Here is a 14,941-nt window from a genome sequence, read left to right as displayed (position 1 = left end):
CTACGGAGAAGAAAAAAAATCCACTCAGTCCGTTGAGTTTCATGCTGGTAAAGGCACTGTCCGGACAAAAGTGGTTTGTTTACGCGGATGTTTCTCGGCACGTATCTATTTATCTGGAACTGGATTGAACGACTCCAGTGTTTTGTATTTGCGCATTGCTTTGCGTTCGCCACAGATCTTCTGCCAAAGTTCTTGCATTAGCTACTTTCATACTGTTTTTCTGCTTGATACCACTGATGTTTTGACCTGTGAACCCTATGGAAGCTCATTTCCAACACTGAGTTTAAAAAAACTGCAACTTTACATCGCGCAATTCAGTTTTTTTTTTTTTTTTTTTAACATTGCGAGATATAAACCCCCAACTGTAAGGACATGTCTGAATTTTGAGCAAAATTGCGAGTTTATATTAAAACCATTTAAGTCGTTGAAAATTGTGTGATGTAAACTCAAAAAAAAAATCAATATCTCGCAATTCTGAGAAAATAAGTCAGAATAACAGAATATAAATTTGCAATTGCACAGGAAAAAAAATCAGAGTTGCAAGATTTAAGAAAAAAATTCAGTTTGAATTGAGATGTAAATTCGCAATTGCATAAAGTTTTTTTGAAGTTGCTTTTTTCCTTGCTTTTGCAAAAAAGATTTCTCAAGATTTTGACTTTATGACATTTGCTAGTTGATTTCGCTCAATTCTGAGAAAAGAAGTCAGAGTAGCACAATATAAATTTGCGATTGCAAGGAAAAAAATCTGAATTGCATGATTGTAAGAAAAATAAGTCAGAATTGAGGTAAATTTGCAATTGCGAGAACTCAATTTGAGTTCGGACTTTTTTTCTTTGCTTCTGCGAATTTCTTACAATTCTGACTTCATAACTGACAATTGCTAGTTGATATCGCTCAGTTCTGAGAAAAGATGTCAGAAAACCATGATGTAAATCTGCAACTGTGCGAAAACAAATTTTAAAGTCAGTTTCTAAATATAAACTCGCAATTGTATGAATTTTTTGGGGGAATTTAGACTTTCTTCCTTGCAATTGCCAGTTTATTTTTTCCACAGTTTTGACTTTTCTTACTATTACAATTTTATATTTTGCAATTCTGACCTTTGTAACTCACAATTGTGAGTTTATAGCTCTCAGTTCTGAGAAAAGAAGTCAAAATAGCGCAATGTAAATTCGCAACAAATAAAAAAAAGTAAAAATAAGAACGACAAAAATAAGACGACAGTCTGAATTCTGAGAGATAAATTTGAAATTGTAAGGGGAAAACAATGGAATTTTGACTTATTCTCACTATTCTAAGTTTATATATCACAACTCTGACTCTTTTTATCTCTCAATTCTGAGGAAAGTCGTCAGAACAGTGCAATGTAAATTCACGAGTAAAAAAAAAAAATCTAAATTGGAAAATTTGGGGGAGAAAAAAAAATTGTGAGATAAATTTGTGATTGTGAGGGGAAAACTAACTACGAATTTTGACCTTTTTTCCCCCTTGCAATTGCAAATATATTTTTCACAATTTTGACTTTTTTTCTTATGATTCAGAGTTTACATTTCATTTTTATAACTCAATTGTGAGTTTATCTTTCAATTTTGAGAAAAGGAGCCAGAATAGTGTGACGTAAATTCACAATTACGAATAAAATTTTAATTGCAAAATATAAACTTAATAATATAAGTTATAAAGTCAGAATTGTGAAAAATATATTTGCAATTGCAAGGGGGGGGGGAAAAAAAGTATTATTATTATTAATATTTTTTGCAATCACAAATTTATTTACAGTCACAATTCAGACTTTTTTTTATCTCTTACAATTTCGAGTTTATATTTTGCAATTCTGATTTATTTTTGTTTCTAACTGCAAATTTACATTGTTATTCTGACTTCTATTTTAAATTTATCTCTCATTTCCGAGAAAAGATTTTAAAAAAAAAATTAAATTCATGTTTTTTTTTTTTGTTGTTTTTTTCCACCTCATTTGCAATTGCAAATTTATTTCTCACAATTCTGATAAAGAAGTCAGAATATCAAGATTTTAACTCACTATTGCGTGAAACAAAAAGTCAGTATATTTATTATCTTACATTTCGGACATTATAACTCACAATAATTTTGTGTTTATAACTCACAATCCCAAGAAATAAAGTCAGAATAGTGAGAAACTTTTAATTAAATTTAATTAATTTTAATTAATTTAATTAATTATTATTATTTATTTTTTTTTTAATCCAATGGTGTAAATGAGCTTCTATAGAAACCTATAAACGTACAGTAAATCTGTATGAATTTGTCACATTTTTATGACGGCTCCAATGCAACAACCGCTGAATGTGATCGTTTGACGTGCTTTTTTCGTAATGACCTCTCGAGATACCGAGCACTTTTTTTATGACCCAATGCTGGAAAGCGAAATGATGCCTCTCCATATTTTCTCTTCATATATGCTTGCACAATCAACCATACGTATATATATTTGTGAGTGTTGGACCGTGTTCATCTGTTTGAGGTTACGACACTAAAAGCATTTAAGTTATTAACTTTTGTGCAGGTCTTGTTGGTACTGTATGTCGAACATCACTAAGGATTGCAACTGTAAATAATTCCTTGTTTATAAGTGTAAATATATAAATGTGTGAAGCTGTGAAAGGCCACGTGAACTTGAAAACAGACGTGTGTTTGTTCTATTCTGAAAACCACAATAAAACAATGCAGTAGGTACATTCGTGCATGTCCGTTGTGTTTCTTTTGCATGCCGTTGGGAACTTGTGGCTTGCAAGTATGTCTTTCACTGAATGTTTTACACCATTGTGATTTGCTATCACTAAATATCACACTATCACTGTGGTTTAATAACCTCGTCAACATGTTGCTGGTCAAACAGTTGTTAAACTGTGGTTTCATTGAAAGATTAGATGGTGTTAGTCAACAGTTACTGAGTTGTGGATCACAATAAACCAAAAAAGTAGTTTTTGTGTCTGTTGCACATGAATAAATAATGTGATCAAAAATTTGCATGGTTAAAAAAAAAATTTAACTAGCAGGCACAGTATGAAAAAAAAAAAACTGATTTACAATTTCGAGTTTCTATCTCAATTCTGAGAAAAGAAGTCAGAATAGTGCAAAATCTTTATTTTTTTTATTCGAAATTGCGAACTTACTTTGCACTATTCTGATGACTTTTCTCAGAATTGAGATATAAACTTGCAATTGTGAGTTATAAAGTCAGAGTTGCAAAATAGAAACTTGAAATTGTAAGAAAGTGAAAAATAAATTCACAATTGAGAGGAAAAAATGTTAAAATTACAAGATTTTTTCCTCACAATTGTGAATTTATAAAAAAATAAACTTGCAATTATAAATTATAAGGTCAGAATTGCAAAATGCAAACTTCCTCTCAATTGCAAGCTTATCTCTAAAGTCAGAATAGTGCAATGTAAATTCACAATTACAAATAAAAAATCAGAATTGCAAAATATAAATTTGAAATTGTAAGAGAAAAGTCGTAATTGTGAGATATAAATTTGCAGTTGCAAGGAAAAAAAAAACGTGGAATTTGGATTTTTTTTTCCTCTCATTTGTGAATTTATTTTTCACAGTTTTGACTTTTTTCTTATGATTCCGAGTTTATATTTTGCAATTCTGACCTTTATAACTCTCAATTGTGAGTTTATATTTCTCAATTCAAAGAAAAGAAGGCAGAAAAGCACAATGTAAATTCGCAATTATGAATAAAAAATTGCAAAATATAAACTTGAAATTGTAGGAAAAAGTCAGAATTGTGAAATAAATTTGCAATTATGAGGAAGTTTGTATTTCGCAATTATAACCTTATAACTTACAATTGCAAGTTATAATTATTATATTATATATAATTATATTATTAGGCTATATTAATAATAGTTATAAAGTTATAATTTTACAACTGCGAGGAAAAAATCTTGTAATTTTGAGTTTAAGTTTATATTTTGCAACTCTGACTTTATAACTCACAGTTGCAAGTTGATATAAACATTTTTATAAATTCATAATTGTAAGGAAAAAATAATTGACGTTTTTACTTTTTTTCTTATTGTTCCAAGTTAATATTTTGCAACTCTGACTTTATAACTGACAATTGCGAGTTTAGTGCACGAATAGGCAGAATAGAGCAAAGTTCGCAATTACGAATAAAAAATCAGAATTGCTAAATTGTAAGAAAAAAAAATCTGAATTGTGAGATAAAAATTTGCAGTTGCGAGGAAAAAATGCATTGCATGAATAATGTGATACAAAATTTGCATGGTTAAAAACATGTAAACTAGCAAAGACGCAATATAAAAAATTTTGATTTAAAAAAGTAAAACATAATATAATATTAGAATATGCAAATATGTTATAAATTCCTAATGATAAGATTAGTATATTTGTTGCATGGCTTTAAAAAGTCTGGTAAAGTCACAATGAAAATACATAAACAAATGCATATTTTATAGGTTGATAATATGATGCATGGTTTGCTTATATACATATATATATATATATATATATATATATATATATATATTTTTTTTCAACTGTTAATAGAAATGCATAAAATAACAGTTAGATGTAAAAAACTACATATTTTAATAAATGTTAGAAGACGAAATGAATAAGTAAATAAACGTTTTAAAAAGCTTTTGAATATTTTCCAGCCATTTTTAAACATTTATTTATTTATTATTAACGTACAAAAGCAACATGCAGAAAGTAACCGGGAAACGATGATACATATTAAAAATAATACTAAAAGGAGTTTATTAAATACTTTAAAACTAGAAATAATTATGACTGTGACGACCTATGTGCGTCATCCCTGAGTTGAACTGGAATTGTGCCGCCTTCCAAAGGAGCTTGTGGTGGGCGTGCTTATCGAGGACACCTGCTGTTGGTTTCCGGTCTCTTCTCTTAAAAAGGGCCTTATGAAAATTGACTGCGGGCGCGGCTGCATTTTGGACTTTGCTCCGTTTGTTTTCTGTTTATACTTTTGCATCCCACATTACTACAGTCCATCACACTTCATGCATTCACCTAACTTTACACCACTGATTCCTGACAATCTCATGTTACATCATTTTTTCTGTATAGTTCTCTTTTGTTAATAAATTTCGTATATTTTTGGCACTTTTGTGTGTGTCCCTGTCTTTGTTACGTCCTTTTGAGCCATGGGGCGTAACAAATGGGGGCTCGTCCGGGATGACATTCGCAAATCATTAAAGACAATAAAACGCATTTTTCTGTTAATTTTAATTTTCAACTGTTAATAGAAATGCATAAAATAACAGTAGTTATATGTAAATAACTATATATTTTAATACATATTAGAAGACGAAATGAATAAGTAAATAAATGTTTTGAAAAGCATTTAAGCGTATATTTTTCAGTATTTTTTACTTATTTATTATTAACGCACAAAAGCAATATGCAGATCCGGTAGTAACCGGAAAACGATGATACATATTAAAAATAATAGCTACTAAAAGGAATGTATTAAATATTTTAAAACGAAATAACTGAGATTTGCAAATCATTAAAAACAATAAAACGCATTTTTCTGTTAATTTTAATGTTCAACTGTTTAACGCGAAGGTGACGTGCTGGCCTCTGTCAGACGCAACGCAAGCAAGCAGACGCGTCGGTCACATGACCGCAAGCAGCCGCCCAGCTGGAGGAGGTCACGTGACCGCATTTGTTGTGTCCGCACCGCACGGCCGCTGCGCTGCAATGTCATCACCATCACCGTCCACATTATTATCGCCCTTATGAGTGATAATTCCCGACGGAACGCGTCCGTATCCGAGCCAAGCTGATCGCGAACACATATCCAATGCTTTTCGACTGAAAGAGACGCTGTTCGAGCGCTATGCGGGACTGAGAGACGACTGAAAGGTGAGCTGTGTTGTGTGTTGTTGCGCCTGCGTGTGCGTGTGCGCCTTTTCTTTGTGTTTTGCTGTCGGAATTAGGCTAATAAACACGTTTTGGACTCAGTCAGAAGATGTTTGCAATGTTCAAGCTAAAGGAAACGGATCCGCGCGACGGACAAAAACACAAAATGCACGTTTGATAGAAAACGGCTTTGATTTCAATGCAAACACGACATAAATAAACGCAGACAATGCTAGAATAGCAACTAACGAGGCTCTAACTGACAAACAGGCTTCAAAAGCTCTGTCATCGATATTATGTCACTGCCACGTCAGTAATATTAACCATTTGATAATGACATACATTTATTATTGTGTTGCAACGATGACAGGTGCCAAATAGTCACCTAGCCTAAATACCAAGAAGTGTGTTTGAGGAAAGCTCATAATTCACAATAATAGCTTATATTAGTGGACTACTTATGTTTTAATCTGAATGTTGGAATGCAAGACGACTTGTTTCCTTTCATTTGTGGTTAATTTGGCCTGTTTGACATGGTTTCTTGCTGAAGAATGTTTGAACCAAATAGTTGACGGTAGCCATTGACTTTCATACTTTGGAAGTCTATGGCTACCGTCAACTGTTTCGTTACCAACTTTTCGCTGAAAGAAACTTGGAACAGCTTTAGGTTGCACTGCAGAAAAGCTTTTCTTACGTAGATATTTTTGACTTGTTTCTGGCTATTTCCATACAACAGCTAATGAACCGGAAGTCGCGCACATTCACAGAAAACGGCGGATATCAGCGTTGAAAAATAAGCCATAAAGCAATAAAATACAATAACCGAAATGCATAAAATAACAATACTTATATGTGAATAACTATATATTTTTATACATGTTAGAAGACGAAATGATGAATAAGTAAATAAATGTTTTAAAAAGCGTTTGAATATTTTACAGTTTTAACTTTTCACTGAAAGAAACTTGGAACAGCTTTAGGTTACACTGCAAAAAATGCTTTTCTTGCTTGTATTTTTTACTTGCTTCCAGCCAAAATATCTAAAAATTCTTAAATCGAGAAGGATTTTCTAGACGAGAAAATATTATAAAAACAAGTCAAAATTAAGTGAGTTCTAGCTATTTTTACCTGTACGAAACAGCTTTTTTTGCTGCTGGATATTGCAAACTAGTGTCTTACAATATTATTTTGATGTATTATCTTAATAACTATATATTTTTATACATGTTAGAAGACGAAATGATGAATAAGTGTTTTAAATAGCATTTGAATATTTTACAGTCATTTTTAAATATTTAGTTATTTATTATTAACATACTATCAAATGTTTCGTTACCAACTTTTTGCTGAAAGAAACTTAACTTTAGGTTACAAAAAAAAAGCTTTTCTTACTTAGATATTTTTGACTTGTTTTCATCCAAAATATCTAAAAAATTCTTAAATCGAGAAGGATTTTCTAGACGAGTAAATATTATTGTCTTGTTTTCAGTAAAAACAAGTCAAAATTAAGTGAGTTCTAGCTATTTTTACATGTACAAAACGGCTTGTTTTGCTGCTAGATATTGCAAACTAGTGTCTTACAATATTATTTTGATGTATTATCTTAATTATGAACACATTGGTTTGTAGTTCAAACAGTTTTACCGTTTACAACGTTGTTATTCTTCTGATATTTTTGACTTGTTTCCAGCCAAAATATCTAAAAATGATCAAAATTTTAGATATTTTGGCTGGAAACAAGACATAAAATCTAAGTAAGAAAAGCATTTTTTGCGGTGTAAGGGTTAAAATGCTGTTTTTTCATGCGCCTGTCAAGTTTGAGATTTTGGGCTTTTTGCATTTTCATAAAGTGTTTTGAAAGAAAACACCCAGAAGACACTGTTAAGTGTCTCTTTTATAGCACTTTATCTATTTGTGTCAATAGATTTCAATTACAATCCATATTTAAAAAAACAAATCTGAATTTATAGATATAAACTTGCAGTTGTAAAAAAAAAAGTAAAACATATTCTAATATTAGAACATGCACATAATATTATTCACCTGCAGTGTCTCGCCTCAAGTAAGTTTCACAAAAACAAAAAACCTTTAGGTTACTTACAGTAGTCTGATCACATTGTGCAATCAAAACTTCTTTGAACTTCTTGTTTCTTATGGGAAACTCGAGTCTTATAGTTGCTCTCTGTCGTCTCAGGACGGAGTTGCGAAACGCTCTTGTTTACAAACTTAGAATTGATGTGAAATTCCTGGAGTAGCTCTGATAAGTTTCTCTAAAGATTTTGTGCAGTGACCCGACGTTCACTTTCTTTTCGTCCAGGTTGCGAAGCTCTGTGAATCTGAAAATGGCCGTGGGGCAGCAGTTTAGATTGCTTCTATGGAAGAACTATATTCAGCAAGTGAGTATTTTGGCTTATAGTTGTAATGTTTAAAGTTTTATGTACAGTCTTAAAAAAATAAAGGTGCTTTAAAAGGTTCTTCACAGCGATGCCGTAGAAGAGCCATTTTTGGTTCCACAAAGAACCATTCAGTCAAAGATTCTTTAAAGAACCATCTCTTTCTTGCCTTTTTATCATCTGAAGAACCTTCTTTTTGCCACAAAGAACCTTTTGTGAAACCATTTCGAGAAAAAAGGTTCTTCTATGGCATTGTGAAACACTTTTATTTTTAAGAGTGCATGTTATATTTAAGGATTGATGGTTGCAAGCTCAGTTTTGTCATGATTCTAGACAAATGTCCCATTATGAGGGCTTTAAGGCACTGACAAACTGGGGTCAGTAAGAATTAAATGTATCAGAATTGTCACTAAAGAAGGCTGTTCTTTTGAATTTATTATTCATCAAAGAACCCTGAACAAATATGTACCACAATGTCTACGAAAACATTAAGCGCTCAATTGTTTTCAACACTGATAATAATCAGAAATGTTTCTTGAGCGTCAAATCAGTTGATCAGAATGGTTTCTGAAGGATCATGTGACACTGTAATGATGCTGAAAATTCAGCTTTGCATCACAGGAATAAATTACATTGTATAGTATATTCACATAGAAACTGGTTAATTTAAATTGTAATATTTTCTCACAATTTAACTGTTTTTCCTGTATTTTTAGCCAATCAAATGCAGCCCTAGTGAGCGTAAAAGAGTTCTTTTAGAAACATAAATAATCTACCCCAAACTTTTGAATGGTGATGCATACTGTAGTATTTATAGCAATAATACTGCATGCACTGCAAAAAAAACAATATTTTCCCCAGTTTTTTTATTTCTGCGATGCAGAAAAAGTTCATGGAATCACAGAATCTAGTCATAAAAATAAAATATATTGTATAACGCCGAATGTCACAGAATTTGCCAAATTTTGCATGAATAAATCAAAAGTAGGTCAGTACACTTAAAACACAACTTGGACTCATGTCTGTAAATATTAAGCCGCAAAAAGACAGGATATATCAAAAGTGTTACCAAAGGCATTTATAATGTTTCAGTAAATGCTGTTCTTTTGAACTTTTTATTCATCAAAGAATCCTGAACAAATATCTACTACGGTTTCTACAAAAACATTAAGCGCTCAATTGTTTTCAACACTGATAATAGTCAGAAATGTTTCTTGAGCGTCAAATCAGTTTATCAAAATGGTTTCTGAAGGATCATGTGACACTGAAGACACTGCAGTAATGATGCTGAAAATTAGGCTTTGCATCACAGGAATAAATTACATTTTTGCTATATTCACATGGAAACTGGTTATTTAAAATTGGAATATTTTTTTTCACATTTTAACAGTTTTTCTTGTATTTTTAGCCAATTAAATGCAGCCCTAATGAGCATAAGAGACTACTTTTAGAAACAGAAAAAAACTTTTGAATGGTGATGAATAGTATTTATAGCAATGATACTGCATGCGCTGCAAAAAAAAAAAAAACACTATATTTTCCCCAGTATTTTATCTTGTTTTCTAATACAAATATCTAAGCGTCCTTAAATCATCCTTTTAATCATAAACTAGAGCCCTATGTTTTCTGCGATGCATAAAAAGTTCATGGAATCACAGAATCTAGTCATAAAAATGAAATATACTGTATAACGCAGAATGTCACAGAATTTGCCAAATTATGGATGAATAAATCAAAATTAGGTCAGCACACTTAAAACTCAACATGGACTCATGTCTAAATATTAAGCCGCAAAAAGACAGGATACATTAAAAGTGGCAATAAAGATATTTATGTTTCAATACACTGTTTTTTTTTAAAACTCTTTATTCATCAAAGAATCCTGAACTAATACGTTCCAACAGTTTCTACAAAAACATTAAGCGCTCAATTGTTTTCAACACTGATAATAGTCAGAAATGTTTCTTGAGCGTCAAATCAGTTTATCAGAATGGTTTCTGAAGGATCATGTGACACTGAAGACACTGCAGTAATGATGCTGAAAATTGACAGAATGCATCACTGGAATAAATTACATTTTAAAGTATATTCACATGGAAACTGGTTATTTAAAATTGTAATCATTTTTCACAATTTAACATTTTATTCTGTATTTTTAGCCAATTAAATGCAGCCTGTGTGAGACTTCTTTCATAAACATTACAAAAGAAAATCTACCCCAAACTTTTGCATGGTTATGCATAGTGTTTATAGCAATAATACTGCATGCACTGCGAAAAACAGTATTTTTGTCTTTTCTAATACAAATATCTAAGCATCCTTAAATCATCCTTTTAATCATAAACTAGGGCCCTATTTGTGTCAATAGATTTCAATTACAATACATATTTTTTAAGGCTGTTTTCTTGAAATATTTTTTTTTTCTACACTGAGCCATAAATCTCCACTTCAGTAGCACTTGGACACACCAAAATTTACGCTTGTATTCCTGTCTAAATCCTGAAGGTTTTTTACAGAGGGATTTGTTCATGTATAGTTATCTTGATTTTATGCAACATTTTATTCCCCCCAAAATAAGAAAAACCAAAACTTCCATAATATAGTATTTATTTATTAGAAAAATGTAAATGCACAACACAGTATTTCTTAAAAAGAGAACAAAATAAATTAATAACAAATTAGCTTTTTATAATAGCAATTACTCAGAGATGCTTTTGATTATTAAAATTTAATGAAAGCGTTAAAATGGAATACAGAAAATAAATGGAAAACACTGAATTTTATTTTTTCATAGGCACTTAAAAATAACATTTTTGTTAAAGTATTAATAAATCGCTGTTAAATTTTGTACAGTACATTTCATGGTTTTAGTTAAATTTACATGCTTTTTGATTAAAAAAAAATATTTTAAACTTTAAAACAGAGTCTAGAAAAAGTAAAACGGAAAGAAATGGAATTTTGAAAAAAGTAAAATGGAATTTGGGAAAAAGTAAAAAGATTTCATAACACTTTAATCTAAAAATGCAGAAAAGGCAGTAATATTGTGAAATATTTTTACTATTTAATATAACTGCTTTCTATTTGAATATATTTTAAAATGCAATTTATTCTTAAAAGAAGTCTTGTGTCTACTAGGGCTGCATTTAATTGGCTAAAAATACAGTTAAATTGTGAAAAAATATTACAATTTTAAATAACCAGCTTCTATGTGAATATATTTTAAAATGTAATTTATTCCTGTGATGCAAAGCTGAATTTTCAGCACCATTGCTTGATCCTTCAGAAATCATTCTAATATGCTGATTTGCTGTTCAAGAAACATTTAGTATTGCCATTATTATTATTATTATAAATATTTAAAACGGATGAGTACATTTTTTCAGGATTTTTTTAATGAATAGAAAGATCCAAAGATCATTTATCTGAAATAAAAAAACCTTTGTAACACTATACACTATACTTTTAGGGGGGACATAAATGATATAAATTAATACTTTTATTCAGCAAGGATGCTTTAAATTGATCGAAAGTGATGTTAAAGACATTTATAATGTTACAAAAGATTTCTATTTCAGATAAATGCTGTTCTTCTGAACTTTCTATTCTTCAAAGAAACCTAAAAAAAAAAATACTACTCAGCTGTTTCCAACAGAATAATAATAATAATGATTTCTGGAGGATCATGTGACACTGAAGACTGGAGTGCTGATGCTAAAAATTCAGCTTTGAAATCACAGGAATAAATTACATTTTAAAATATATTCAAATACAACGCAGTTATATTAAATTGTAAAAATATTTTAAAATTTTTCAGTTTTTGCTGTACTTTGTTTGGAGCAAATAAATGCAGGCTTGGTGAGCAGAAGAGACTTCTTTAGAAAACATTAAAAATGTTGACTGGTAGTGTACATAAACTCACTTTATTTTGTTTAATTTAATTTAATTTATTTACTTTTTTATTGTTTTCGTACCAAAAAACAAGTCGTCTTATCTCATGTCATTGTGCATCTCAAAAAATCTTGAGATGTTTGCTAAGGAGAACATTTTAGCCTGACTCTTACTTATTGTGTTCGTATTGACTTGTTGTCTTCCCTTGGATTTATTCCTTTAATTTTCTTTACCAGGTCTCAGAAAGGTCTTAAATTCCCTCGTAAAACCTTCAGAAATCATAAGTTAACACTCGGTTATAAAGCCCACAAATTCTGCTGCCGTTTGTGGAAAAAATGCAATGCTGAAATGTCAAATATGTCACTTCCTTCAGACTAGCCCCATTAATCATTCATGTTTCCTACTGTCACAGACATCAGTGTTTTGAGCATGTTTAAGAAGAATTAAAACAACCAGAGCATGTTTTGTTCATCTGCTTAATGTTAATTAGACTGGCTTGAGCTTTTTATTATTATACATCTTAGACTACATTTCTAGCGCTACTTCTCCTAGAGCTTTCAAGCTAGAACCACCAAACTCAGGCCAGCTCTTCAGACTGATCTGACTTAGTGTGCTGTATCTTTTCAGACTGATCCGACTTATAGTTTTCATAAAACTGAAGATTAGAAATCATAAAAATCCCATAGACTTACATTGAGGGAATATTCAAATGAGCCAACGCTATTCAAACTCCAACTGTCAAAATTCAAATGTAAACTGCCAGAATCCTAAATGAAGCTTCACTTCTATCAACTATTTCTAATCCATTCAAACCTCCATTCTATCTAAAATTTCTAATCTATTTAACTATCTAGCCTAGCCTAGCAACTACAGTCATGCTAGTAACATGTTAATCATGCTAGCAACCTGTTAGTAGCTTGCTAATCATGCTAGAAACATGCTAGTAACTTGTCAGTTATGTTAATGTCATGCTAGCAACTTGCTAATAATGCTAGAAACATGCTAGCAACTTGCAAATCATATTAGAAACATGCTAACGACATGCTAGTAACTTGCTAATCATGTTAGAAACATGCTAATGACTTGCTAGTAACTTGCTAATCATATTAGAAACATGCTAATGACATGCTAGTAACTTGCTAATCATGTTAGAAACATGCTAATGACTTGCTAATAATGCAAGTAACATGTCAATTATGCTAGCAACATGCTAATCAGGCTAGAAACATGTTAGTAACTTGTCAGTCATGGTAATGACATGTAAATAATGTGTTAATCATGCTGGAATCATGTTAGCAACTTGCTAATGTGTTGGAAACATGCTAGCAACATGCTAATAACATGTTAATTATGTTAGAAACATTAAAAACATGTTAATGACATGCTAGAAACCTGCTAATCATGCTAATTGCATGCTAATAACTTGTTAATGATGTTAGAAACATGTTAATGGCATGTTAGAAACATGCTAGCAACTGGCTAATCATACAAATAGCATGCTAATAACTTGCTAATCATGTTAGAAACATGTTAGTAACTTGTCAGTCATGCTAATGACATGTATATAATGTACTAACCATGCTAGAAACATGCTAGCAACTTGTTAATAATGCTAGTAACATGCTAATAACATGCTAATGACTTATTATTATCTTGCTAATCATGTTAGAAACATGTTAGTAACTTGTCAGTCATGCTAATGACATGTAAATAATGTACTAACCATGCTAGAAACATGCTAGCAACTTGTTAATCATGCTAGTAACATGCTAATAACATGCTAATGACTTTTTATCTTTCTAATCAAGCTAGAAACATGCAATCAACTTGCTAATCATGTTAATATCTTGCTAATCATGCTAATACCATGCTAATATCTTGCTAATTGTGTTAGAAACATGCTAATAACATGCTAGAATCATGTTAGCAACTTGCTAATTATGCTAATAGCATGCTAATCATGTTAAAAACATGCTAATGACATGTTAAAAACATGTTAACAACTTGCTAATGACATGCTAATAATGCAAGTAACATTAACTATGTTAGAAACATGTTAGCAACATGTTAACAACTAGCTAATCAGGCTAGAAACATGTTGGTAACTTCTCAGTCAAGCTAATGACATGTAAATAATATGTTAATCATGCTAGAATCATGTTAGCAACTTGCTAATGTGTTGGAAACATGCTAGCAACATGCTAATAACATGCTAATTATGTTAGAAACATGCTAATGACGTGTTAGAAACCTGCTAATCATGCTAATCGCATGCTAATAACTTGTTAATGATGTTAGAAACATGCTATTGGCATGCTAGAAACATGCTAGCAACTGGCTAATCATGCTAATAGCATGATAATAACTTGCTAATCATGTTAGAAACATGTTAGTAACTTGTCAGTCATGCTAATGACATGTAAATAATGTGCTAATCATGCTACAAACATGTTAACAACTTGCTAATGTGTTAGAAACATGCTAGCAGCATGCTAATCATGCTAATAACATGCTAATAACATGTCAATAACTTGCTAATTATGCTAGAAACCTGCCAATCATGTTAATAGCATGCTAATAACTTGTTAATCATGTTAGAAACATGTTAATAACTTGTCAGTCATGCAAATGACATGTAAATAATGTGCTAATCATGCTACAAACATGTTAGCAACTTGCTAATGTGTTGGAAACATGCTAGCAACATGCTAATAACATGCTAATTATGTTAGAAACATGCTAATGACGTGTTAGAAACC

The 14,941-nt window shown here is 31.0% G+C and overlaps 1 protein-coding gene across 1 annotated transcript in view; it reads left to right on the top strand.

Moving 5' to 3' along the window:
- The first annotated feature begins 5,724 nt into the window (after window positions 1–5,724).
- LOC141292250 (phospholipid-transporting ATPase ABCA3-like) overlaps window positions 5,725–14,941 on the top strand; it is an 87,486-nt gene continuing 78,269 nt past the window's right edge. Inside the window, exons 1-2 of the mRNA XM_073824251.1 lie at window positions 5,725–5,904; window positions 8,219–8,297. Of these exons, the coding sequence (XP_073680352.1) occupies window positions 8,244–8,297 (54 nt within the window). The 5' untranslated portion in view covers window positions 5,725–5,904; window positions 8,219–8,243. The remainder of the gene's footprint in view (window positions 5,905–8,218; window positions 8,298–14,941) is intronic.

The sequence above is a fragment of the Garra rufa genome, chromosome 19 (genome assembly GCF_049309525.1).
Source record: "Garra rufa chromosome 19, GarRuf1.0, whole genome shotgun sequence".
Lineage (NCBI taxonomy): Eukaryota > Metazoa > Chordata > Actinopteri > Cypriniformes > Cyprinidae > Garra > Garra rufa.
The sequence above is the reverse complement of the archived record's forward strand: the minus strand, read 5'-3'. Positions and strand labels throughout refer to the sequence as shown.